Source organism: Petaurus breviceps, unplaced genomic scaffold, assembly GCF_028583685.1.
Source record: "Petaurus breviceps papuanus isolate PSGF00001 unplaced genomic scaffold, PetGlider_PUasm1.0 156, whole genome shotgun sequence".
Classification (NCBI taxonomy): domain Eukaryota; kingdom Metazoa; phylum Chordata; class Mammalia; order Diprotodontia; family Petauridae; genus Petaurus; species Petaurus breviceps.
The window spans coordinates 10566-37222 of record NW_027185720.1 but is presented as its reverse complement, the minus strand read 5'-3'; the positions used below and the strand labels follow the sequence as shown (position 1 = coordinate 37222).

The 26657-nt window shown below is 37.5% G+C and overlaps 1 protein-coding gene across 2 annotated transcripts in view; it reads right to left on the bottom strand.

Moving 5' to 3' along the window:
• CNOT2 (CCR4-NOT transcription complex subunit 2) overlaps window positions 1-24372 on the bottom strand; it is a 67988-nt gene extending 43616 nt beyond the window's left edge. Inside the window, exon 1 of one of the 2 annotated variants that reach the window (XM_069081922.1) lies at window positions 24218-24372. In XM_069081922.1, coding sequence (XP_068938023.1) covers window positions 24218-24328 — 111 coding nt within the window. In that variant the 5' untranslated portion in view covers window positions 24329-24372. The remainder of the gene's footprint in view (window positions 1-24217) is intronic. The other variant, XM_069081924.1, reaches the window with a different exon arrangement.
• Window positions 24373-26657: the final 2285 nt, after the last annotated feature.

Genomic DNA, 26657 nt, shown 5'->3' with positions numbered 1-26657 from the left:
CTTTTAATCAATTACTACTTTTCCCTTTTATTAATCAATTATACCCATATTTCAAACACAACTTTCAAAGTATTTATGGTATTCATATTAGGAGGAAAGTGGTCAAAGTATTAAGAATGAATAATTACATATATGGAAATTTGGGTTCTTTTAGGATTTACTTCTAAAAATCTCAGATCCAAACCATTAAAAAAGAGGTAAATACTTTTTATCTACTCATTGCTTTTCAAGAGACATGCTTCTTTGAGGAACACTCATCTTCTACAAAATCAATCTAAACCAATCAATTTAATTAACACATATAAGAAAATTTTACCCCAAAGCCAAAATTTTGTGAGAAAACTGAGAAAAAGAATCCGGGATTTAACTAAACGACATTAAAAAATTATTTGACATTTAATGATACATTATTTCAAAATACCAAGTCCAAATTTCAAAGAATTACAAAAAAAGAACAGAATAGCTGATTACAGCAAACACTGACAGCACCTATACTTTTCAATTCAATTTAATTCAATTCAACAAATTATATAAAGTTATACTATTAAGTTTATTCTTTGTGCAAAATACAGTGAGCTAAAAGCTGATTCTATGCTGGATACGACACTAAGGTAGATAAACATAAAGCATTAATGGAGCAAGGGGGCGGTCCAAATGTATCAAACACTGAAATGATAGTACTTAGGCTCCGCCCCCCCACCCCTTTTCTTTGCTCAGGACATTTGTTCCACCTCAAATGCCCTACAAGCAACTTGCAATTCTACCCACAATTGCCACCCTTTCTAAAAACATATCCCAGATGAACACAGCCAAAAATTTGGTATTCCTCCTCCAAATTTCTGTTTCCAATCTGGGTTTACCCCCATTTAGGCACTCTAGTGGCCCCTCACTCAAAGGTCTCACCATATTGGTGCCAACTTAGTACAGATATTCAATAAGCTTTAGCCCCAATGCAGCTCAGAAGATCAAAGCTCAAATGATCCATCAGCTTCTGCTTCCCCAACAGCAAAAATTACAGACACACACCAACCATTTTAAAGAAGCATCTTTAAAATATATTTTTGCATAAAATCATAGATCATGGTTACCTATCTAATGTACATTTCATTCTGTCTGCATATCAAATTTATAAACATTTTTAGCTTGAGAAATTATAGAACAAAGTTGTTTTCAAAGAAGTGTTAGATTTCAAAAAGTGTATGTTAACGCTAAAGGATGAAATCTATAAACCTGAGGTTACCTGCAGTCTATACACTGACCATCTTTCCCCCTCATTTCCCTTAGGAATGGAATGTTCACAGCTAGCACTGCCAAACTCCACTTAATATTTTCTAACAGTTGCAGAGGGGATAGCTCAACCACTTCACAGCTGAACATTTCCAAATATGAGAAATACTACTTAGAGATAATGGTTTTGCCCTACCAAATCTTTGGTAAACAAAAAACACAACTAAACCAGAGCAAGAAGGCTACAGTTAAATGTAAAAGTTCCTGCCCATAAGCATTATGGGTACAAAGCTATTGCATCACCTTTAAAAATAAAAGTTCTATTTATGCCAATAAACTTAGTCAATGTGGTAGCCTAGATAATCTCTCATGACAATTATGTAAATGTCTATAAATTCTATGTCAATTCCATTACTAAAATAAAATCCAACTTATAAGCGAAAATTGCCTTAAAAAGAGTAAGAAACCATGGAAAATAACATAAGCAAGTAACAAACACACTAGAAAGGGAAAGAAGTATACAGGGGGAGAAAAAAATTTAACGCAAGGGCTTGATATTTTATGAATGAGATAATTATGTCACTCATATTTATGTTACAATAGTTATATATGATTAATATAAAGAAGTGACTTTTTCATCAAAATGTTACTTTTTACTTCAGAGCTACATACACTGTAGAAGTTTGAGGGAAATACTAAAATATTAGTTATCAAAAAATTCCCTATTCTCAGGTGCCTTGATTCAATTAATCAGTGCAACTGAAGAGACAGTAATGGCAAAGAAGATTCGGTAGTGAGCAAATTTTAAACATCTGGCTCCAACTTACTTTGCCAATCTTGTTTCATATTACTCTTAATAATACACTGTAAGTTTTGGGCATAGTAGATTGCTACTTTCTGCTTTCATATGATCCCCTATGTCCTTTTCTTGACTCACACTTATAATGGACTCCTCTCCATTCCCCACCTGTGAAAATCTGTCCCCTACTTTCAGGTCCAACTTTGGTGTTACCATCGTCAGAAAGTTTTCATCTGAAAGTCACGTCTCCCTCCTTTACATGCTTTGTCTAGCATGTTTCATCTTTGACCTATCCATACTATTTTGGATCACAGTTATTCTACCTCACCCCAAATAGATTATAAAGTCCTCAAAGACAGCATTTGTATCTCATTTTATCTTTGCTATTGCTGGCACTTATCACACCATCTTATACATGCTAGGTCCCTTAAAGGCAGCTGAACAGTGGGCAGCACTGGTGCTAATGTGAAGATCCAAGTGCCTCCGACACTTAGTAGCTATGTGAACCTAGGTGAGTCATCTAATCTCTCCGGATCCTCAAGTTCTTCATCTATAAAATGATAGGTAAGCTTGTTCTGTAGTACCTGTATAAAATAATAAACAACCCTAACCCTAATTTTGAGATTCAACTTGATAGTCTCTAAGGTCTCATCACATCATATATCTATGATCCTTATACATGTTTGCTAAATTGAACTTTATTTTTTAAAAAAGTGTTTTTCAATTTTCTTCAATATATGCCCAGGAATCACAAGCTCCGGAGAGTAAGCCGTGTAGACTGGTAACTTGGAAGCCAAGGGCCTTCCTTAGCAGTTACCCCCTAACACTTTATTTTTAATAATGAACTTGAGACCATAAAGGTTAAAAGGGCACAGTTGCACAACTAGATAAAAAAGCTCCTTTCCTAGAACCCAGGTCTCCTAACTCAAGAGTCCAGTGACTATTACACTCTATTCAGACCATGTTGTTGGTTTGTTTTATGAGGGTTAAGGGTAGGAACTACCTAATGGGAGTTTGGTATTCACAAATGCCTATACTTGAAAACCCTCAAAATGCCCAAAGAACCTGGTAAACAAAGAAATTATGTACAAGAGTAAGGGACAGATAATAAAAATCTTCTAAAGATTTCTCAAAATTGAGAAATTTGATGATGAAATTCATTCTATTATTCAAATAAAAATGATGAAAATATAGACCGTTCCTTAATATAATCATTCCAGTAACTTGTCTCCTGCGAGTATTACTGGAACCTTTTAATTTTGTTTTTCAGCTGATTTCACTTTTTTGAGGACAATGAAATTTTAGAAAGGAATCAACACAAGGAAAGGCAAGACCACTTACAACTTTGTATTATTTTAAATGATGAAAAAAAGCTTTAAATAGTATATGTATCATAATTAAAGAATTAGTATTCTCCAAAGCAGTAAAAAGAAATTCTGCCAAGGAACAAGGGTACTTGAGGATGAATGCAGAACTTACAAGAGAGGCCAATGGAACTTATTCACCTGCTCTCTTAACTTTTCATTAGTAATCTGATAAGCACAAACTGTTAAGAAGAATTATTTCACAAACAATTCCAAACAATGTTTATTGAGCTACCTACCCCACAAGCAGTCTGCAGTAGCTTATTCTAGAAATTAGGTTCAAAGAAAGTAGTTAGGCTATTCTTTCAGCAGTAGCGCCTTCAAAAGCTTGATCACTGACAAATATACTGGGTGTACAGATGGTACAATGTAATAAGCATGGGATTTGAAGTCAAATCACCTGGGTTCACATTCAAACTGTACCATTTCCAAGGCAGGGAAGACACCTCTGGTCAAAGCCCTTTACTCCCCTGAGCTGCAGTGCCTTCTTCATCTAAGGACTTTCAGAAGCCTTTTAATCCAAATCACTCATTTTGCAAACAAAGAAACTTGAAGCCTGGAGAGGTTAAATGACATTTCCAAGGTCACACATATAATGTAGCAGAGACAGACCTGGAATGCAATTCCTTTAGCTCCAAACATACAAAGAGTGCTCTTTCCACAGTTACCACATTGCTTCTCATGGCAAACAATAATACTGTTTTCATGGACAAAAAGCAGTTTGAGAGCTGCCAACTCAAAAGCTATCACACCTGAAATGCATGTAGAGACCTAGTAAAGTCAATAATAAAAAATGACACTTAAATGCAAAAAGATTCATCTCTCTAGAGATTTAACCATATTGCTACTTTTCAGCCATTAATTTTAACCTAACAATAAGTAATGAGATTTTAAAAATTCTGCAATTAATCCATACCAGCCTTATGATTTAGTCAACAGTTCACAAACCTGGGGGCAGAGTCATGATGGCAGAAGAGAAGCAGGACCACCCTGGGGCTCAGGCTTCTACCTTCCCCAATCCATGTAAAAAGGGGACTCTAAACAAACTTGGGAGCAGCAGAAACCACAAAATGACCCAGATAAGCTAACCTCCTGCTGAGGACAGCCCGGCAGGCCTGCAGGAATCCAGCACAATGCTGTCAGAGGCCAGCCCAGCCCCAAACCTAGGCTTTAGCCCCAGGGCAAGCCTGACCAGCTGCCCCAGAGGGACTCCAGATCAGCAGCAGCTGTGGCCATTTCCAGATTTATCAACACATAGATGCGAAGGACAAAGTGAGAGGTCAGTGCAGTCTGGACTTTGGGACCCAGTGAGTGGGAGTGCCTGGCTTTTGCCCCTGGGGTGAGAAGCCGCTGAGCCTCCACCACAGACAGTCAGCACCATGTGGCAGCTTCAGCTCCTGGCCTGCAGAGTGTAGGGGGACCAAGCACCAGTCTGAGGCGTAATTGCTCTTGCTTTAAACTTCTTGGATCTGGATTGCAGTCTAGGGTGGAGGTCCTGGGGTGTGTATCCAGCTTGCCAGAGCATGTGGAGGCCTCAGAGAGGACACCCAAATAATACCTCCGGCAGCTGAGACAACCCCAGTGTTTGGGACAAAAGTTCCCCTGTCTGGTGGCAGAGTCCTACTGTGGCAAAAAGCCCAGGGGTCAAGTGACTGAGGGGCGACATGACCAGGCAAAGGAAACAGAAGATTCCAACATTAGACTCCTTTTTTGGGGACAAAAAGGAGCTAAGCATGGAACAGAAGGAAGAAGGTGATGTCAGAACTCCTGCACCAAAAGCTTCAAAGGAAAATACAAGCTGGTTACAGGCCACAGAGGGCCTTAAGAAGCAGATAAGAGCGAGTAAGAGCACCGGCTTCAGTGTCAGAACGACCTGGAGATCGAATCCCAGGCTCAGACACTTAGTACCCACCCAGAAACACCTGGCCTTGTAACCTTGAGCAAGTTACTTAACCCCAATTGCTTAGGGGCAGCCAGGTGGCTCAGCAAGTAAGAGCACCGGCTCCAGTGTTGGGATGACCTGGAGATCGAATCCCGGGCTCAGACACTCAGCACCACACCCAGAAATAACTGGCCGTGTAACCTTGAGCAAGTTACTTAACCCTGATTGCTTAAAAAAAAAAAAAAGAAGAAGCAGATAAGAGAAGTAGAGGAAAAATTGGGAAGAGAAATGAGAACAATGCAAGAAAATTACAAAATGAGAGTCAATAGCCTGACTGAGGAAAATCACAGCTTAAAAAATAGACTAACTCAAATGGCAAAAGAGGCTCAAAAAGGCAATGAGGAGAAAAATGCCTTAAAAAGCCGAATTTGCCAGATGGGAAAAGAATCTCAAAAGCTCAATGAGGAGAATCATTGCTTCAGAATTAGATTGGAGCAAATGGAAGCTAATGACTTTATGAGAAATCAAGATTCTGTTAAACAGATCCAAACAAATGAAAGAATAGAAGGCAATGTGAAATATCTCATGGGAAAAACCACTGACCTGGAAAATAGATCCAGAAGAAATCATTTAAAAATTATTGGACTACCTGAAAGCCATGATCAAAGTAAGAACCTAGAAATCATCCTCCAGGAAGTTCTCAAAGAAAACTGCCATGATGTTTTAGAATCAGAGGGCAAAATAGAGGTTGAAAGAATCTACCGATCACCTCCTGAAAAAGATCCCAAAAAGAAAACTCCTAGGAATATTATAGCCAGCTTCTGGAATTCCCAGATCAAGGAGAGAATATTACAAGCAGCCAGGAAGAAACAATTTGAATATTGTGGAAACACAATCAGGATAACGCAGGATCTGGCAGCTTCTACACTGAGGGATAGAAGGGCTTGGAATATGATATTCCGGAGGTCAAAGTAGCTGGGATTAAAACCAAGCGTCACCTACCCAGCAAAACTGAGTATCATGTTTCAGGGAAAAATATGGTCATTCGGTGGAATAAGGTGGAATAAAATACTTTCAAGCATTCTTGTTGAAAAAAACAGAGTTGAATAGAAAATTTGACATTGAGATACAAGAAGCAAGAGAAGCATGAGAAGGTAAACAGGGAAAAGAAATCATAAGGAACTTATCGAAGTTGAACTATTAACATTCCTACATGGAAAAACAATAATTGTAACTTATGAAACCTTTCTCAGTAGTTGAAGGGAACAGAAATATATATATATATATATATATATATATATATATATATATATATATACGTCTATATATGAGAGTTTATGGGCATATGTTTAGAAATATACATAGACAGAGGGCACAGGACCAATTTAACAGGAAGGGATGATACTTAAAAGGTGAAATTAAGAGATGAGAGGGGAATATAATAAGAGGATATGGGGAAAGACAGAATGGGGTAAACTATCTCATATAGAAGAGGCAAGGGAAAATGGTCACAATGGAGGGGAAGAATAGGAAGGCAAAAGGGAATGGGTCAACCTTATTCCCATTGAATTTGGCTCAGGGAGGGAATGAAATACACACTAAATAGGGTATCTCACCCTATAGGAGAGTGGAGGGAAGGGGATGAGAGGGGGGATGATGGAAGGGAGAGCAGGCTGGGGGGGGAGGGAAGTTGGAAGCACCCACTTTTGAAAAGGGATGGGATCAAAGTAGAGAATAGAACAAGTGAGAGGTGGGTATGGGGAGGGAAATATAGTCAGTCTTTTACAATATATCTACTATGTTATTATTTTGCATTAGCCACACATGTACAACCTATACTGAACTGCTTATCTTCCCAGTAAGAGTGGGTGACAAGGGAGGAAGGGAATGAATCTGGAATTCAAAGTTTTAAAACCAAATAGTGTGTATATATATACACACACACTATTATTAATACTATTTTACATGTTATTGGGAAATAAGAGATATAGGCACTGGGGCATAGAGATTCACTGGAAAAGTTGAAAGGGGTATGGGAGAAAATATGGGAAAGAGCAGATTGGAGGAAGGGATATCCTATGGGACTGCTATTTTTGGCACTGGGTAGGAGAAAAACGGGGAGAAAATTTGTAACTCAAAATCTTGCAAAAATGAATGATGTGAATCAGAAGTTAATAAAGCATTTGAAAAAAAAACAAAAAAAAACACATTAATTTACAAACCTTTGTAACTAATTTGATAAAGCAAATTTTAAAATTTAAAATTATCACATTTTCCCTAAGAAAAGCTGCATGTTTTTTAAATTATTTTCAAAATGTAACCAAGGATTTTATATTTTATGTAATCCTTATACATATATATTATATATATTATACATATTAGTGTATATATTTTATATACATCTTTAAATCACTATTAAAAATTTATATTTTATTGTACATCTTTGAATGTGCTGAATAAGAAAATCTATTATTTCTCTTGAAAGTGGTCTGATTGGGGGCAGCTAGGTGGCTTAGTGAGTAGAGCGCCGGCCCTGTAGTCAGGAGGACCTGAGTTCGCACACACACACACACACACACACACACACACACACACACACACACCCACACACACACACACACACAACTAGCCATGTGACTTTGGGAAAATCACTTAACCCCAACTCCCTCAAAAAAAAAAAAAGGAATTAAAAAAAAAGAAAGTGTTCTGATTGAACAAGTCTTTAGCTTTAAAAACATAGCTATAGATATAAATGTGTGTACAGACACACTATTTGTGATCATATCCTGATATTTTGGATATATTAACTCACTCCTTTATTCCAGTTCTCATGTTTTGTCCATGCTTGCCTTGCAAATTAAAATAAAGCAGGTAGTGACCTATTAATTTGCATTAAACCACTAAAAAACCTAATTTATATATTTGGAATTTTATGTCTAAAATAAGCTATTTAGAAAAACTTTCCAAATTCATATGTGCAAATAATTTCTGATTATAAGATGCATGCTTACATGCATGGTAAATGGTAATGCAATTTTAATTTAGTTCACATATCATATGATCATTTCTCTATCAACTGCTTAGTTGACTAACAATGGTCAATAACTAAAATTATCAATAACCCAGGAGGAAAAGTATGATAATAGAAAACTATGCTAGCCTAAAATAGTCTCTAAGCATTTCAGGATGAAATAAGTTATATATAAAAGTCCCCTGATAATGGAATTTGCTGATTTCTCACCAAAATATCATATGGCATCTGAATGAAATTCAAAAGGAATAGCATATTTAATGTATTACTTGTAAAAATCCGAATGTAGTATCCGCAACACAGGACAGGTAATGAAGCCACTATTTCCTGAGATCAGAATGCTAACAATGAAGAGAAATAAAGACTCATAAATATGGAATGAAGGAATAGTCTATTTTAAGCATATGATATAGGATAGTTAAGTACTTTGAAAATCAATAAGAATAATGTGCAATATATATTGTTTGTGGAAAAGAAAAGGGAGACAATCAAAGTCATAAACAATTGTATTTCAAATCAAATTCTCACCATCAAGGAAGACCTAATGGCTGGGTTGCATGTTATGGGATCCCTGGGGGAAAATGACTATTTCATCTTTGAGCTTGTGATTTTAAAAAAAAAAAAAAGTAAAATTGGGAATAGTCTTGCAAGGATGCCAGATTTGGGGGAGAAATCTCAAAAGGTTAACTGAAAGAATTGGTAGAGCAGAAATAATAGAATATAGAAGTAGCTGGTGTTGAAGGAGCTTCAGCAGACAGGTCCATTAATAATACACAGGCTGTTAGTGGAGCTATTTGCCCAACCACTCTGAAAAGCAATTTGGAATTAGGCTTTAAAAAGTGGCAATAAATGGCTATATCAACTCTTAAAAGCATATATTCCAAAGATTTCAATTATAGGGGAAAGGGTCGACATATACAAAAATATTGAAAGCAATACTTTCTGTACTAACAAAGAATAGGATACTAAGGAGATAACCAACTACTTAGGAAAGGACAAATATAATTTAATACTACTTGGACATAAAAAGTGCATATGAAGAATTCAGAGAAGTATGAAAAGACTTAGCTGAACCAAATCTGATCTGATGAAGGGTGAAGAAAACAGAACCAGAAAAACAATACGCACAACTACAACTACATTGTGAAAGTAAAGAAGAATGAAACAGAATATTGTATACTGATAGTGACCAAGCCTGAGCCTCTAAAAAGAGTGAGGAAAATGTGCCCTTTTCCCTTCGGTCAACAGTCAGTGATTATTCAGTAAGCACTTACTTTATGCTAGGCACCATGTAAAGCACCAAGGATACAAAGAAAGGCGAAAATGTGGTGCCTTCCCTCAAGGAACTCACACTCCGATGGGGTAGAAATGCTAATAACCAGGTGCATACAAAAGGTAGAGAGGAGAGGAATGTAATTGGAAATGGAAGGCATTAGCTAAAGATATAGATAGTGAAAGTGGAAGGTAATTCCAAAGAGAAGACCTGAGAAGCTGGGAGGCTGAGAAAGGCTTCCTACAGAAGGCAAGATTTGAGCTGAGACTTGAAGGAATTGAGGGAAGCCAGGTGAAGGTGAGGAGGGGGGAACATTCCAAGAATGGAAGAGGGAAAATGCAAAGCCATAGTTGGGAACTGGGAGTGTTATGTATGAGGAACAAGAAACTGCTTGAAAACTGAGTACATGGAGGGGAGCAAATTGTAAAAAGACTAGAACAGCAGCAAGGTGTAAGGTTGTAAAGGGCTCTAAGTGACAAAGGATTTTAAATTTAATACTTGAGGTAACAGGAAGTCAATGTAGTTTATTGAATAGGGGAGTAACATGGTCACACTTGCACTTTAGGAACATCATACAGATGGGGGTTGGATTAGAGTGGGGAGATACCTGAGGAAGGGAGATCAATTAGAAGATTACTACAACAGTCCAGGAAAGAGGTGGCAAAGACTAATACTAGGACATTGGCTACATGAGTGAAGAAAAGGGGATGTATATGAGATGTTGTGAAGGGACAAATGGTAAGATTTGACTGGATAGGTGGCCTAAGTGTGAGTGACGAGATGAATGTGACACTGAGGTTGCTGACCTCAATAACTGGGAGGACAGTGGCGCACTCACAAATAATAGGAAAGTTTCAAAGAGGGAAGGGTTTTGGGAGAAAGATAATATGTCCTGTTCTGGACATGCTGAATTTAGAAACCAGACTTCAGAGGGATGGAAGCATGTGGGAGGAGAGTAAGTGAAGGAACCTAGTGTAGACAACTTCATAAAGAAGTTTAGTCAATAAACAGAGAGGAGAGGAGAGTTGAGTTAGTGATATGGAATGGACAAAATGATGAGAGAAAGAAACGCCTTTGCTTGGAGACCCAGACAAATAACATATTAAGATACTAGGAAAAAATGCCAGCTATGAATGCTGAGCCTCTATCAGTAACTGTAGAGAATAGCAGACATATCGCAAGATTGGAGAATGGCTAATATTTGATTTTTTTTAAAAAATGAAAGGAAAACATTCTCTGAAGAATTAAGTAATGAGCCTAACATCCCTTTCTTGGTGAACATGTAGAAAAGCAAAGTGATAATTACAAAAAGCCAGCATGGAAATCCATCAAAACACGTCACGCCAGACTAACTTCTTTTCCCATTCTCATAGGGTTTCAAAGACTGGTAGAACAACGGAATTCTATAGATATGGTTTACTACCATTTAAAAAAAAACACATTAAAAACTGGACATGTCCATATACAAAGAACAAAAAAGGAGGATTATATTATCTAATTTATTTCTTAAGTACATATCAAGTTTACCCCAATAGTATCAAAGGTTTACTGTTACCCTTCTGAAGTCCATTCTGCTCTCTTCTTCTGTACATTGATTAGAGGTTTCACTGGTGCATTTTTCCTTTCTCCTTTGGTCACCACTATTACTCCCTCTCTTGCACTCTCTCAGTTCCTCCAAAAACAAAAGCCCTCCCTTGTCCCCTTATATGAATAGTCAAGCAAAACAAATGCACATGTCTGAAAATGTTTATCTATTTTGCAACCTTAGACCATCCTCTCTCTGCTATTACTCAGCATCAGTCTTGAGCCAGGCTCAGTAATTTCATTAATCAAGGTTCTTAACTATTTAAAAGTTGTTTTTCTTTATAATAGTCTCAGTTATAATTATTTTTGTATTTCTCTCTATTCTATCCTCTTATACTTATCCCTCTCCTTTGATCCTATTCTCTTTACGAAAAAGGAGGCAGTGAAAGAGAAGGAAAGTGATCAATACTAGCCATTTTTAATTGAAGTAGTCTGTTCCCCACTCCTTTCTTTCTTTTTTTTTTTTTTAAGCAATCGGGGTTAAGTAACTTGCTCAAGGTTACACAGCCAGTTATTTCTGGGTGTGGTGCTAAGTATCTGAGCCAGGATTTGATCCAGGTCATCCCGACACTGGAGCTGGTGCTCTTACTTGCTGTGCTACCTCGCCGCCTTCCCCCCCCCCCCCCCCCCCGACTCCTTTCTTCATCCAGTTCAGACTAGGACCACTAATTCTTACACAAACACATTTTTTTTTTCCTTTTAATCAACTCTATATGATCTATCCTCTGAAACTGAAGCTTCATTCTCTCCAGGGGTGTGCTGGAGCTAGCATGAACTGGTTTTAGAGTTGATTGTTAAATTTTCAGTGTAAGTACCTCAAAACTGCCAAACACTACAAATCAAAGCTTGATTTATTGTTTTTCTTGGTTGTCTAGACTTATGAAAATGATGCTGGTGCAGATTAAATGTGTCATATATATAATGTGTATTTATTTTTCAGAGATCTAATTGTTAAACATTTACCAGCATACCCCTGATTCCCTCCAAATTCTAATATCCTTCTTAAATTCTCTTCTTTTTTCTTGTCCCAACCCCACCATGCCTGTTTCCCTGCTCAGTTTAATATACTTCTGCACCAAACTTTGTAATGTTTTCAATTTTGCTTTTTCTGATTCAGGTAAGAGACACTTGATTCTCCACACCCTATTCGTCTATGTTTGTATATTTTTCGTGCTTACCCAAATTATGAGAAAAAATAAGTACCACTTTCTTCTTCCTCATTTCTGCACTAACATATTCTTTTTTCCCTCCGTTATTTCCTCTTGACCTGTTTTCCAGATAAGTTGTTTTTCAACAGAAGATACCTTGCTATCTTCTATTTTTTTCAACATTCTCACTGTTCTAATATCTCCTTGAAACCATTTGGGACTGTTTGTTTTATATGGTTTTCTAGCTTCTAAGATTTTTATTCTCTTTCCTATTTTTTCCTCAACAGCTATAATTTCATTTTTAAAAAATCTCTTGTTTGAATTTTCCCAGGTACTCTTAGAGTCCTTGTGGCCAGGCCATTATTTTCTCTGGGATTCCACTTGTACTTGTTGTGGAGTTAATCTCTTCTTCTGTATTAATCTCTTGGATGTCTCTTAATACATAGTTTTACTTCATTATGTTTTATGTTTATGTCCAGACAGTTTATGAATTAGGCCTTTGGGTGAGGTCTTGCTTTCTTGGAATGAGTAAGCAGCCTATGTTTTGTTCTGTCAATTCTGTGGTCAGGATACTGGTGTCATTTAAGTTCTGGAATCGGGCTCTACCTTCCTCTGACTTAGTACCTGGCTTTTAGCCCCATCTCTCAGTACCAAGGCAGGTGATGATTGCAGCTTTCTCTATCTCTTTCTCCTTACACAATCCTCAAGGGGGAGTATACTGCATTTCCTGCTATGGCTCTGACAGACTCCAATCAGGTGAGAGCTTGTACCTTAGGCATCCTTCAAGGATTTCAAGACCTGAGCCTTCTATCATTGGGCCTACCTCATCTCCTGCTGTGGATCTAAATGCTTCAAGATGTGTGCTGTCTGGCCCCTTCCAGCACTGAGCTGAGTGACCTATTGGGGACTGGCTTTCCCTGCTGCTACTCCCAACATGCCAGGGCTTAGACCTTGATTACAGGAGCCCGCACTGGCTTCTGCTTCCTTGACATTTCCCTGCTCAGAATGCCTCCCCACATTGCAGGTGCTCTAACATATCCTCTGAGTGCCAACAGTCTTCTGGATTTCTTATAAAGTAGGCTTAAAACTAAAGACAGAAGCTTACTGCTATCTATCTCTATGGTCACCAGTCACTGCTCATTCTGATGCTCACTTAGATATGCTGAAATGAAAACTGGGTTCCTCTACAGCCTTTCATGTTAAATTCTACCACAAGTTGTTACGGTTAACCTAAAACGGAGCCGCGCATTCCACGAAATGTCCTTTGATATTCTAGTGAAAAACTATATAGGATAGATGCAGGCTTGACAATAATACAATTAAACAAATCATGATGAGGTCTCCAATAGAGGACTCTGGGAAGCTGTGTTTAAACATTTTCATAATGACTAGTATATAGGTCTATGCCTTTATTCCAGATTCATTCCTTTTTCCCCTGCAAATATATGTTTACACAACATATTAATAATGCCCTTTTTCTTTACATAACAGTAATTTTCCACCCACCCCCTTCTGACTGAACTACTGTTTGCGACAAAGAAACATAATTTAAAAAAGAATATTTAGTGTAAAAACTTTACCTGACACCATAAAAAATGCTCTCCTAATATAGGCCCTTATCTCAATACAGACGAAATACTTTTCAAATTTTTAGATGACAAAAAGCTGAGAGAAATAGACAATGTATTAGCTGACAAAATCAGGACTTAAAAAAAGATCTTGAGAGGCTAGAACACTGAGCCAAATTTGGTGAGGTGAAATGTTTTCTTGGCCTGACTTGGTTGGATTTCACTGGGGGCAGGCATACTCAGGGAATAAGCCCTCTCTGGTGAAGAAACTCCCAGTATCAATGCAGATTAGGCAACTCTAAAACTTTATACTGAAGAGATCAACTAACTGGCATAAATACCAGGTTCTACCCTTGGGTTCAAAAAATCAGCTTCAGGCAAGAGTTATATGGATAGATAGGATTTTTCTGAAAAAGATTTAGGGGTTTTAGTGAACTATAAACTGAATAAGCCAGCAGTGCCTTACAATAGTCAAAAAAGCTAATGTGATTTTATATTGCATTACAAGAGGTACATACAGTGTCCTGATCAAGGGGGAAAAAAGAGCCTGATCAGATTAAATCTGAAATATTGTGTTTAGTTCTGGAATAGTAAGCTGAAGGTCAGGCAATGAACACCTTTTAGCATTTGGAGCCATAGCAAGAGACAAGACAGACTCAGTGACAGGGGGCTTAGGTCTTTAAATCCTTGAAGGGCATCTAAGGCACAATCTCTGACCTGACTGGGGCCTGTCAGAGTCATTTCAGGGAATGTAATCCATTTTCTCTGGAGGACCGTGCAAGGAGACAGAAGGCTGCAGTCAACACCTCCCAAGAAAAGGAGCTCAAAGCCAGAAAGGTGAAGGAACTTAAGATCATGCCATATGAAGACTGGAAAATCTAAAATCAGGAAGGGATCTCAGGGACTGACTCATCCTACCATGCCTAGAAAAATAACAACCACCCCAAAGTAGATATCTACTGATGGCACAGGCGATGCTCAGGCTCTGGGAGACTATGTCAGTTCTCTAATTATATTTTTTTTTAAAAGGGAGGGAACAGACCCATTCTTCTTGGTCCAAGAGGATATAAGTAGGAGCAATGGGTTCACAATTTAAAGAGAAATACTTAAGTCAGACATACAGAAAAACTTCAAAACAGTAAGAGCTGTCTAAAAGGAGAAAAGAGTACCTAAGGAGGAAGTGGATTTCCAGTGACCAAAGGTCTTCAAGCAAAGGTCTGAAAACTATTTGTTAGTATGTTATGGAGGGGACTGCTGTTTATTTAAAGGTTAGATTAGAAGATCTGAGATTCCTGGCCAATTCCGAAATCCTGTAATATGAAGAGATTCTTACAGGTTATTTCCAGATCAAGAGGTAGGATGAAAATGACACACTGTGGGGTATGATGAGAAAATTGGTCTTAGTAGTCTGAAGACTACCTGATTGAAGATTTCCCTGGACTTCCCTATAGAGAGAAAGAAAAAAGTTCCTGCTCTCAATGACGTTCTACAGGAAGAATACAAGTACAAAGGTAAGTAATGCAAAGTGCAGACAAATTTTACAAAGAGAGTACTGACAATTGAAAGGAAGACAGCTATTTGGAGAGGTAGATATAAAGGAGTACATTCCAAACTTGAGAAACACACGTACAAAAACAAAGCAATGGGAGACAGCCTGCCCACGGTGACCGGGAGGGCGTGGGAGGAGGGTGGGAAGTGAGCACATCAAGAGCAGCCCTTCCCCAGGGCTTAGTAAAGTGCTTGGCACATAGTAGGCACTTAATAAATATTTACTGAATTGAAATGAAAATTCTGTTAGCTGTGTGGAGGATGAAAGGGTGGGCAGAGATTGTAAGGCAGCCTAACTAGGAAGCCTGCCTCCCAACTAGAGGCAGGCTTCTTATTGCTTCCTCTAGGTGTGTGTGGCTTGTGGGGCAGCTAGGGGGGCAGAGTAGACAGAATACCTAGCCTGGCATCAGGAAGACCTGAGCTCAAATCCAGCCTCAGACATTTACTAGCTGTGTTTCCTCACAGAAGTCAGAGGGTCATCAACAGTGTCAACGTCTACAGAGATTAAAGAATAAGGACTTATAAAAGACCACTGGGATTTGGCATTTAGGTGGTGCTGAAAACTGTGGAGACAGCAGTTTTAACTGAGCAGGGGGGCTGTGAGTCCAACTGCAAGTAATCCAGAAGAGGAAGATGAGAATATGAAGGGAGTTAGTGTAGGGGAGGACCATTTCTGGAAGTCTGACAAAGAAAGGGAGAAGAAATGTAAGATGGTAGCATGAGGCAATGGAAAAATCAAGTGAAGACTTTTTGTAAAGATGGAGAGGATAAATGTCATGAAGAAATCACTGAAGACAAACAGATTAAGGATGACAATAGAGAGAATTGTAAGTTTCCAGAAGAGACTAGAGAAGCACAGGTTGGAAAAATTGGGTCACCTCTTAATAAGAGGCTGAAAAAAAAGCAGACTGTAGGATGACAGGGGTGTTAGGGTGTGAAATATGGAGGAAAATGGAGTTCAGGGTAGAAGAGGAAGCGAATAGAATATTCAAGGAGAGAAGAGTATTGTAACAGACATCATACAAGCTGTGATAAAGAACCAGTCATCAAAGAAGAAGAATACTGTGGCAATGAAGGCCTAACTAACATAAACTGGTCAGCTGGCATAGCTGTGTGGCTTTCTCTAAAAGAGTCTTCAGCACTGAGGCTTTGAAAGGTAGGATTATGCATGGCTGAGGTGGTCAACTATAGGGGCAAGACTATGAAGAGAATAAATAAGGGGAGAGCTCATCAAGGGCAACAAGAGAGAGGGACCAGAAGTCAAAGTAAGAACAAACAAGGGGTTTAGGAGAAGTGGATTAGAGGGGAAGACTGAAAGACAAGAGATTAGGGCTGGAGAGAAGAATTTTGTAGCAATGTTAGTAGGAAGTAGAATTGTTACAGGTGATGAGATTAAAACTGTGACCATTCAAATGTGGCTGAACAGGTATGGAGATGGAAGTAATGAGAGTTTTAAGAACATCATGAATGAGGAAGACTGTGCTCTACACAAACCCAAACTCCATGCCCCAAGAAGAAGGGGATGACCAAGGTCAAGTCACTCTTGATTTAGGAGAAACAGGTAGATGGCAGGATCCCAACTCCACCTTATCCAACCCAAAGGCCCTCTGACTCTGCCCTGAAAACCTAGATCAATGGAAACGGAGAGGAAAAGGTTCACTGTTCCTGGTCTTTGTTTGGCAACACCACTTCACATAGACTAAATATTATTATTCATCTGCTAATTAATAAACTCTAATTAATAGTACTATTGATACTAGAGCTAGCAAATTTCCACCACCTATTATTCTCCCTACCCTTGTATCAGTCATTAGTCACCAAGAGCCAGTTATCTCTAATTCAAAACTCCTCTCATCTACACATTTTCCTTGACCCTACTCTATCCATGTCTCATCCAACCCAGCCTACTCTGTTCTACTATCCTATGGAAATTTTCATTCTGGGACAATTCTGGGCCCTCACTGCCATAATGCAATCATTTTTCAACTCCTTAATTAATTCATTACCTCACTGTCCAAAATGATTTTCCAAATTTTTCTATTCCTCTTTAAATCTCCCATGATTTTTACCCCTCATCCTCTGAGCTGAGAATCTTGCTTCATATTTTACTGAAAACATTTAGGCCATTCAATGAGAGTTAGATCCCTCTTTTACTCTCTTCTTCCTCTTCAACTCACATTACTCTGATGCCTTCTACCACTGTCTCCTCCTTTACCGATGTATCACAGGAAGAGGTGGCTTTAACCCTTCCCAAAGCAAACCCTGTTACATTATAACAAGTGATCTCATTCCATTTTGTCTTCTCCAACAGATTTTTCCCCTCTGTCACACCAATTGTCCTTAGTTCATTATTGTTCTCAAGGAGTTCAGTACTTGATTTACTGTCTCTCTTCTCTAACTCCTGCCTTAACCTACAGCACTTAAAACATTCATGTAGATTCTTCCTAAAACACCCTTACCTTGAAGTTCCTTAATCCCCTCAAATTCCATAACATACTTTTTACCATCTACCTCAGCTACACAAAAAATAGGTAACATCCTAGATCTCACCATTACCCATAGTGGAATCTACCCATAGTCAAATCTAGGAGGCTTTACCTCCTAGATAAAAAATTCTGACATTCCTCTTATCTAAAAAGTTACCTCTTCCTATGCCATACCCTTTCTAAACCTATTCTTCTTCCCTCCACATCTCAATGTCATCACCTATTGTTGACTTCATTATAGCTAAACCCTACAGTTAAATAATCCATCTCTTTATTCTCATCTACCCTCAAATACCACTACTCAACCATTTCAAACTCAAATCCTGAATTATCCCACCATCTACTTAATTTGGAGCTATTCACATGCTCCTGAATGGAGCAGAAGGAAATCACACAACCATGATGAATTTAGTGCGCTACAAATATCCAAGCTCAACTGGGCCCTTGCTGCAAAAGCAATGATTTTGTGACTCTCTAACTTATGCTTTAACTCATTCCCCAGAGAAGCTATTAAAAACTTTCTCTTTGAGAGGTACAGCCAAGATGGTGGAGAAAAGGCAGCAACTTGCCTGAGCTCTCCCCCAAACCCTTCCAAACACCTTTAATTAATGCCATAAAACAAATTGGAGCAGCAGAACCCATAAAAAGACAGGGTGAAATAAGTGTGAAGCCAAAGACAATTTAGGTCAGCAGGAAAGATCTGTTACAGCTGGGTAAGTAATGAGGCACAATCATGTAGCGCAGGCTGCAGGCCTGGGAATCAGTGCATCAGCAGTGTTCCGCTCCCAGAGCGCTCAGCCCACAGACGGAGAGGGCAGGACTCTACTGTTTGGCCCATACTCAGATTCTGGTTCCCAGGCCTGGGCGGCAGTCCCAGGGCAAGGAGGACCACTAGCATGCCAGAGCTTGCAGCCGCCGTGGAGCAGAGTCCCTGGTCATAGCTCCAGGACAGCAAAGTGCGCTTGTGGTGTCTCACAGACCGGCACACAGGCCAGGAGAGTAGCAAACACACCTCTCCTCACATCATGCCACCCTGGGAGAACTGAAAACTCATAGGGGCCTAGAAAGATCTCTGAAAATGGCTACACAAAACCCCCGAAGCTTGGGACCCTAGAAACAGAGCGATACTTTAACAAAGAGTTAAAAGTCAAGAAAAAGCCTAGGAAAATAGGCAAACAACAGAAAAAAAATTTCTGACCATAGAAAGTTATTCAGCTGACAAGGAAGATCAAAACACACACTCAGAAAAAGACAACAAAATCAAAGCTCCTACATCCGAAACCTCCAAGAAAAATGTGAACTACTGTCAGGCCATGGAAGAGCTAGGATTCTGAAAATCAAGTAAGAGAGGTAGAAGAAAAATTGGGAAGAAAAATGAAAGTGAACTAGAAAATCATGAAAAATGAGTCAACAGCTTGGGCAAATGGTAAAAGAGGTACAAAAAAGTCAATAAGGAGAATACTTTAAAAAGAAGCACTGGCCAAATGGAAAAAGAGGCATAAAAATTCACTGAAGTAAAAAAAGCTCCTTAAAAAGCATAACTGGCCAAATGGAAAAGGAGATGCAAAACCTCACGGAAGAAAATAATTTCTTAAGAATTAGAATGGGGCGCTAGGTGGTGCAGTGAGTAAGAGCGTTGACCCCAAAGTCAGGAGGACCCGGGATCAGTTCTGGCCTCAGATACTTAACACCCACACAAAAAAAAAAATGGTCGTGTAACCTTGGGCAAGTTACTTAACCCCAATTGCGTTTAAAAAAAAATTAGAATGGAGAAAATGGAAGCTAATGACTTTATGAGAAATCAAGAAACAATAAAAGAGAATCAAAAGAATGAAAAAATAGAAGACAATGTGAAATATCTCACTGGAAAAACAATTGACCTGGAAAACAGATCCAGGAGATATAATAGAAATGGAAAGAATCCATCAATCATCTCCTGAAAGAGATCCCCAAATGAAAACTGTCAGGAATATCATGGCCAAATTCCAGAGCTCCCTGATCAAGGAGAAAATATTGCAGTCAGAAAGAAACAATTCAAGTATAGTAGAACCACAGTCAGGATAACAAAAGATTTAGCAACTTCTACATTAAAGGACTGGAGAGCTTGAAACATGATATTCCAGAGGGCAAAGGAGCTAGGATTAGAACCAAGAATCACCTACCCAGCAAAACTGAGTATTTTCCTTCAAGGGGGAAAAAATGGACATAGAGGAATGTCAAGCATTCTTGATGAAAAGATCAGAGTTGAATAGAAAATCTGACTTTTAAATGCAAGACTCAAGAGAAGCATGAAAAGGTAAACAAGAAAAGTGAAATCATAAGGGACTTATTAAGATTAAACTGTTTATATTCTTACATGGGAAGATGATACCTGTAACTCAAAAGAACTATCTCATTATTAGGGCAGTTAGAAGTATATACACACAGAGGGCACAGCTCTGAGCCAAATATGAAGGGATGATATCTAAAAAAGTTAAATTAAATTAAGGGTGACAAAGGAATGCATCAGGAGAAAGAAAGAGGTGGAATGAGGCAAATTATCTCACATAAAAGAAGCCAGAAAATGCTTTTACTGTAGAGGGGAAGAGTAGGAAGGTGAGTGGGAGTGAGTGAACCTTATTCTCACCAGAATGGTTCATAGAAGGAATAACATGAACACTCTCTCCTCATATATATATATATATATATATATATATATATATATACACACACACACACACACACACACACACATATATACATATATATAATATGTATATAAATATGTATATATTTTGAGGGTATACTGAGGGTATAGAAATCTATCTTACCCTACAAGAAAATAGGAGGGGAAGGGAGTAAGGGAAGGTGGGTGAAGAAGGCAGACTGAGACAGGGGGTAGTCAGAAGCAAAACATTTTTGAGGAGAGACACAGTGAAAAAAGAGAGATAAGAGAATAAGTGAGGTAGGAAGGATAGAATGGTAGGAAAGAGTCAGCAACAGCAACTGAAAAAATTGTGAAGCAAGTTTCTCTGATAAAGGCTTCATTTCTCAAATATATAGAGAACTGAGTCAAATTTATAAGAGACATTCCCTATATGATAAATAAACAAAAGATACAAGCAACTTTCAGATGAAGTAATCAAAGCTATCTATAACCATATGAAAAATGCTCTACATCATTACTGATTGGAGAATCACAAATTAAAACAATTCTGAGGTACTACTTCATACCTATTTAATTGGCTAACAGGACAAAAAAGAAAAATGACAAGTGTTGGAAGGGATATGGGAAAAATGAGACGTTAAGGTACCAGTGGTGGAGTTGTGAACTGATTCAATCATTCTGCAGAGCAATGTGGAACTATGCTCAAAGGGCACGCCACTACTAGGTCTTTATCAGAAAAGAGATGTAAAGAAAAAACAAAAAGGAAAAGCATCTAGATATGAAAAATATTTATAAAAGCTCTTTTCTGGTGGCAAAGAATTGGAAGTTGAGGGGATGCCCATCAACTGGGGAATGGCTTAACAGATTATGGTATGTGACTATGTTGGAATACTATTTTGCTATGAGAAATCATGAGCAGGAAATTCTCAGAAAAATCTGGACACATTTATATGAGATGATGCAAAGTGAAATGCACTGTGTACAAAGCAACAGCAATATTGTAAGATAATCAGCTATGGAGGACTTAGCCAGCGATACAATGATCCAAGACAACTTTGAAGGACTTATGATGAAAAACGCTATCCATCCCCAAAGAAAGAACTGACGGCGTCTGAATACAGACTGAAACATACCCTTTTTCACTTTATTTTTCTTGAGGTTTTGTTTTTGTTTGGTTTGGGTTTTTTTGGTCTAAGTTTTCTTTCACAACATGACTAATATGGAAATGTTTTGCATGACTACTCATGGATAACCCGTATCGAATTGCTTACCTTCTCAATGAGGGGAGGGAGAAAGGGAGAGAGTTTAGAACTCAAAAATATTTTAAAAGAATGCTAAAAATTGTTTTTACATATAACTGAGGAAAAATAAAATATTAAATAAATTTTTTTTAAAAATTCATTCTCTTCAAATTTCCCATACCCTTGCCCAACCATATCCATTGCAGCTAAAGACGCTGACTCCTATTTTACTGAGAAAAATTAAGGCCTTTATTAAACAATGCCTTTTCTTGTCTCCTAGTTCTCATCCTACCTATCTTCCTGCTCCCTTTCAGTCTTCTTCGTTTCTAAACATGGGTCTTTCTGGAGCCTTGGTTGTGGGCAGTCTTCTCTCTTTACATTCTTTCTCTTCAGCTCCCATGTTTTGATTATGATCTCTATGCAGATATCTCCAAGACCTACAGATCCAGGCTTAGAATTTCTCAGAACTTCAGTCCTGTATCATCAAATGTCTATTCAGAATTTCAAAAAACATTCCAGAGATAACTCAAAGTCCAAAACATCCTAAACAGAACTCCAAAGATGGCCCTCTACTGAACGCCAAAAATCCTAATTTTTTTTCACCCCACATATCTAATCAGATGCCACATCTTCTTTCTACAGCCACATTTCTCAAATCCAACCTCTTCTTTCTAATCACACAGTCACCAACTTAGATGAGGCCTTTGTTGCCTCTTGCCTATGCTACTTCAATGGTCTCCTAATCTTTCTTCTCCCCACTTCAATCCATCCTCTCTATACTAGGTGTCAAACTCCAAATGCAGACAGAACTAGATTAAAATGCAATTGGAAAATATTTAACATAAATAAAAATACAACACAGATAATGTTAAGTTGAGGTTTTCTAGGTCAATATGCAGCTTGCAGGGAGCTGGTTCTATCTGAGTTTGACACCAGTGCTCTACAGAGCTGCCAAAGTCATTCTCCTTAAAAGCATCACTGACCACATCAACCTACTCTCTTCACTCAATTGAGTTAACGTTAATGAAAAGCTTTCACAGTCTACCCTGAAACTATCTCTATAGTATCATTATACATTGCTCCCCTTCACAGACTAAACAAATTGGCCTCTCCACACACATAATACTCTTATCTCTTGTTCCATATATCTGGAATGCCCTTGCTCCTCATCTCTACTTCTCAGAATTCCTTACTTTCCTTCAAGTCATACCTCAACAATCATCTTCTATACAAAGATCTTTCTGACATCTTCCCCAAATGCTAGTATCCTTCCTCCCTAAATACTTTATATTTAACATCTTGTATTAAAAAATATATATATGGTATATTTACTCAGTATGTACTTTGATATTGAGAAGCATCACTGAGTAGTGGATGGAACTAGCCTCTGGTCCGAGAAGTGGTTTCAAGTCCCACCTCTGACTGTATAGCTGTAGGACACGATGAGGAATAAGTTATTTACTCTCTCAATGACTCAGGAAAACAACTCTGTACTCTAAATTTCATTAAAGGGGACTCAACTGCATAGCTAGGTCTTCATTAGAAACTCCCAATTGTCACAAAATCACAGGTCTGGTCAGTGTGTGTGTGTGTGTGTGTGTGTGTGTGTGTGTGTGTGTGTGTCTGTCTGTCTGTCTGTCTGTCTGTCTGCTGTCTGTCTATGTGTTTTGTCTCCCCCAGACAGGATGTAAACTCCTTGAAAGCAAAGCAAAGACTTTTATTTTCTGTCTTGGAATCCTTCACATGTAGCCTATCACCTGGCATATTACGTGCTTTCTAAAAATACTTTTGGGTTGATTCAGGGGTACAAGATCATGTTTACTGAAGTTTATCAAGTATAAATGAAATCAAGACTTGCAGTAGAAAGGAAGACACTGAGCTAAGTACAAAGGAATGAGAATGAATTAGAGTCCCATAGATGATGATGACAAGGCATAGGACCAAAAGATAAAGTTAGATGGTATGAATCTCAAAGGGTAAGAGATTGCTAACTGATAGTAAAAAAAAAGGGAAGGGAAGTGAAGTGGGAGGAGGGAGGAAGAAGGAAACCTAGTACTCATGTTGAACCAGTACATTGGGGAACAGAAGAGAAGCAGCGCCCTATTCTGGAGAGGTAGCCAGGAATTCACTGTCTTCTAGGTGAACCTTTAAATTTTCTAGAGAAACATACTCTGAATGAGCTTCTAAACATAAGCTCTAATAAATACATTTCAGTGCACAATAACAACATATTTTGTAAATATGGTTGCATTATTTTCTACTATGAAACAGAATTTGTCAATATACATGTTGATTCATTTAGAAAACCAAAAATATGAAAGAGTTCTGAAATTACAAAATAGATATAAATTCTTTGCTAGATAATCTGCAAAGACTTTGAACTTTAATAAGCAAAAACCAATAGAACTTATCAACTTACATCTTTTTCTGACCGATGTGGAAACATCGAAGACTGGCTGTAGTACATGTTTTCATCATGGTAGTCACTGTCGACCCCCTCTACAAACTTCTTTCTTGAAGCACCAAACATGCTGTTTGTCACCTAAAGAGAAAAGTTATTTTAGGGAAAAAATAATATTTTCAGTAACACCCAGTAACACCTAACTTCTGTGAAAGATTGGTTTGGCAGAGAAGATGGAAAATTAAGGGAGAAATGATATGCTACACAAGAGACCAAACTGTGGTCAAGGGCAAAACAGAGTGATACTAGATGAGATCACAGATCTGTTTGCAAGAAATGTAGCACTAGATTTTTTCTTAAAACATCTGAGTCTCTGGTGATGAGAAGAAAATAGTCAGACATTATCTTAAACATCACCTTTCTATTCAAAGAACTATATCTATCCAGTTCTTATGTAAAATTACAACTAATAATCTTAACTGTATACATACTGTGACTTTCCTTTAAGCTCATATTTTATTCCTCCTGAAAGAGCTGTAACTACATACACTTTTAAAATTTACATATATATTTCCAAAACATTGAAAAATGTCATGTGAACTTACTGAAAATACCTATACTTAAAGTACCTACTTTATACCAATTTTACTGATTCATATTCCATTTGAATTTCTATGTAGCCTATGAAACCAAATATTTAACCACCTCTATTTTATAGAATAATCCTATTCCATTCTTTACAAAATACTTTATTTCATTTACTCTTCGCAACATCCCTGTGAGGCTGGCAGTGGAAATAGTAGAAAAGTGTTATTTCCATTTTACAGATTAAAAAAAAAAACAACCCAACAACCATACACCCAGAATACGTAACAGATTTGCCCAAGATTACTTATGGTTTTAAGTAATCATAGGATCACATGATTTGAAATTTAAGAGGTGAATTATTCTAATTCCTTTACTTTATGGACAAGTAAACTTGGGTCTACAGAGGGGAAGTGATTTTTCCAAAGTCACATAAACAGTACGCAAAAGGATTTGAATCCTAGTTTTCAAACTTCAAATCCAGCACTGTGAGATTAAAAACATAAACTCAGAGGTGTTTTAAATGATACCTCAAATTAAGTTCAAATATTACAATAGTATAATACTCAATAAATTGTGGTTATAAAACTGACAGTTAAATTCTGTCTTAGTTTCCTTAGCAGTCAAAAGAATTACTTTCTTAATTTAAAAAAAAAATTACATTAAATTCTCAATTTGACAAGAGGATGTGATGGCCAGTCTCCGAGATTGTTCAGAATGTGTAAAAGGGTGGTTTCACTGCTTAGAATATCAAAATAAATTTGTTCAAAGTAAATCTGAAAACATATTTCATAGCAAAATATAATTAATTTCTGAAAATCTAAAATTTTAAATCATCAAGGCCTATATTTGTAATATTTTACTATATTTGTTCATGTAAAAAGGAGGACACTACGTATTATTCAAGTCAGTTCCAGATAAAATGGAGTTCTCAAAAAGAGGCAGTTAAGGGAAGTAGTTTTAAGAGTATATGGTACATACATACATATACATCCAAGATTTTTTTTTTTTCAAAACATCCATGACAAAATTTATCTCGCTTTCTACAAGTTGGGAGCCTTAAATATGTGAGACAGTATAATTTGTAAAGTTTTATGAAACTCCATTTAATCACCATTTCTATTTAAGCCCTAAATGAAATCATGAAAATCATGCATATACATATGAAAAATGTAATCTAACCAATACAATTTGGCAATACTTCAAGTAAAAGTCCAATTCTCTGACCTTTATTAAAAATTTTAAGGACTCAATTTAATTAATTCAAATGGACCCCAAAATTAATTTAAGATTTTATCCTACAATTTTTATAACTAAAACATCAGGATGAATAATACTGAAGCTAGAATGAATGGGCCTTTAGAGAAATAAAAAATATCTGTTTAGTGTCTTCTTTCTAGAGTCCTTTTCTAGTGGCTCATTCATGGTTGTTCTGGGTTCACAGATTTGATATATGATACATATCAAACTGGCAGGATTTCTGAATAAGTCCAACAGATTCTCTTATTTAAAAAATCAATAAATGAATATTCATTAAGCATCTACTTTGTACCAATACCGTGCTAGGTGCTGAGGATGTACACAAGTACAAAAAAAACCAACACCTATTCACTAGGAGCTTCCATTCTAATGGAAAAATTAAGTATATACAAACACACATATGCATATATAACATAAATATAAAGTTAAATAAAAATATACACAAAGTAGTTAAATTTTGTTGTTGTGGGAGGGAAATCACTAGTAGTCCAGAGGGTTAGGAAAGCCTTCACGTAGAAAATGAGCTCTATGAGGAAGCCATAACAAAGAAATGAACTTCAGGGATGTGGGAGAGAAAGACAGAGAGAGAGAGAGAGACAGAGAGAGAGAGAGA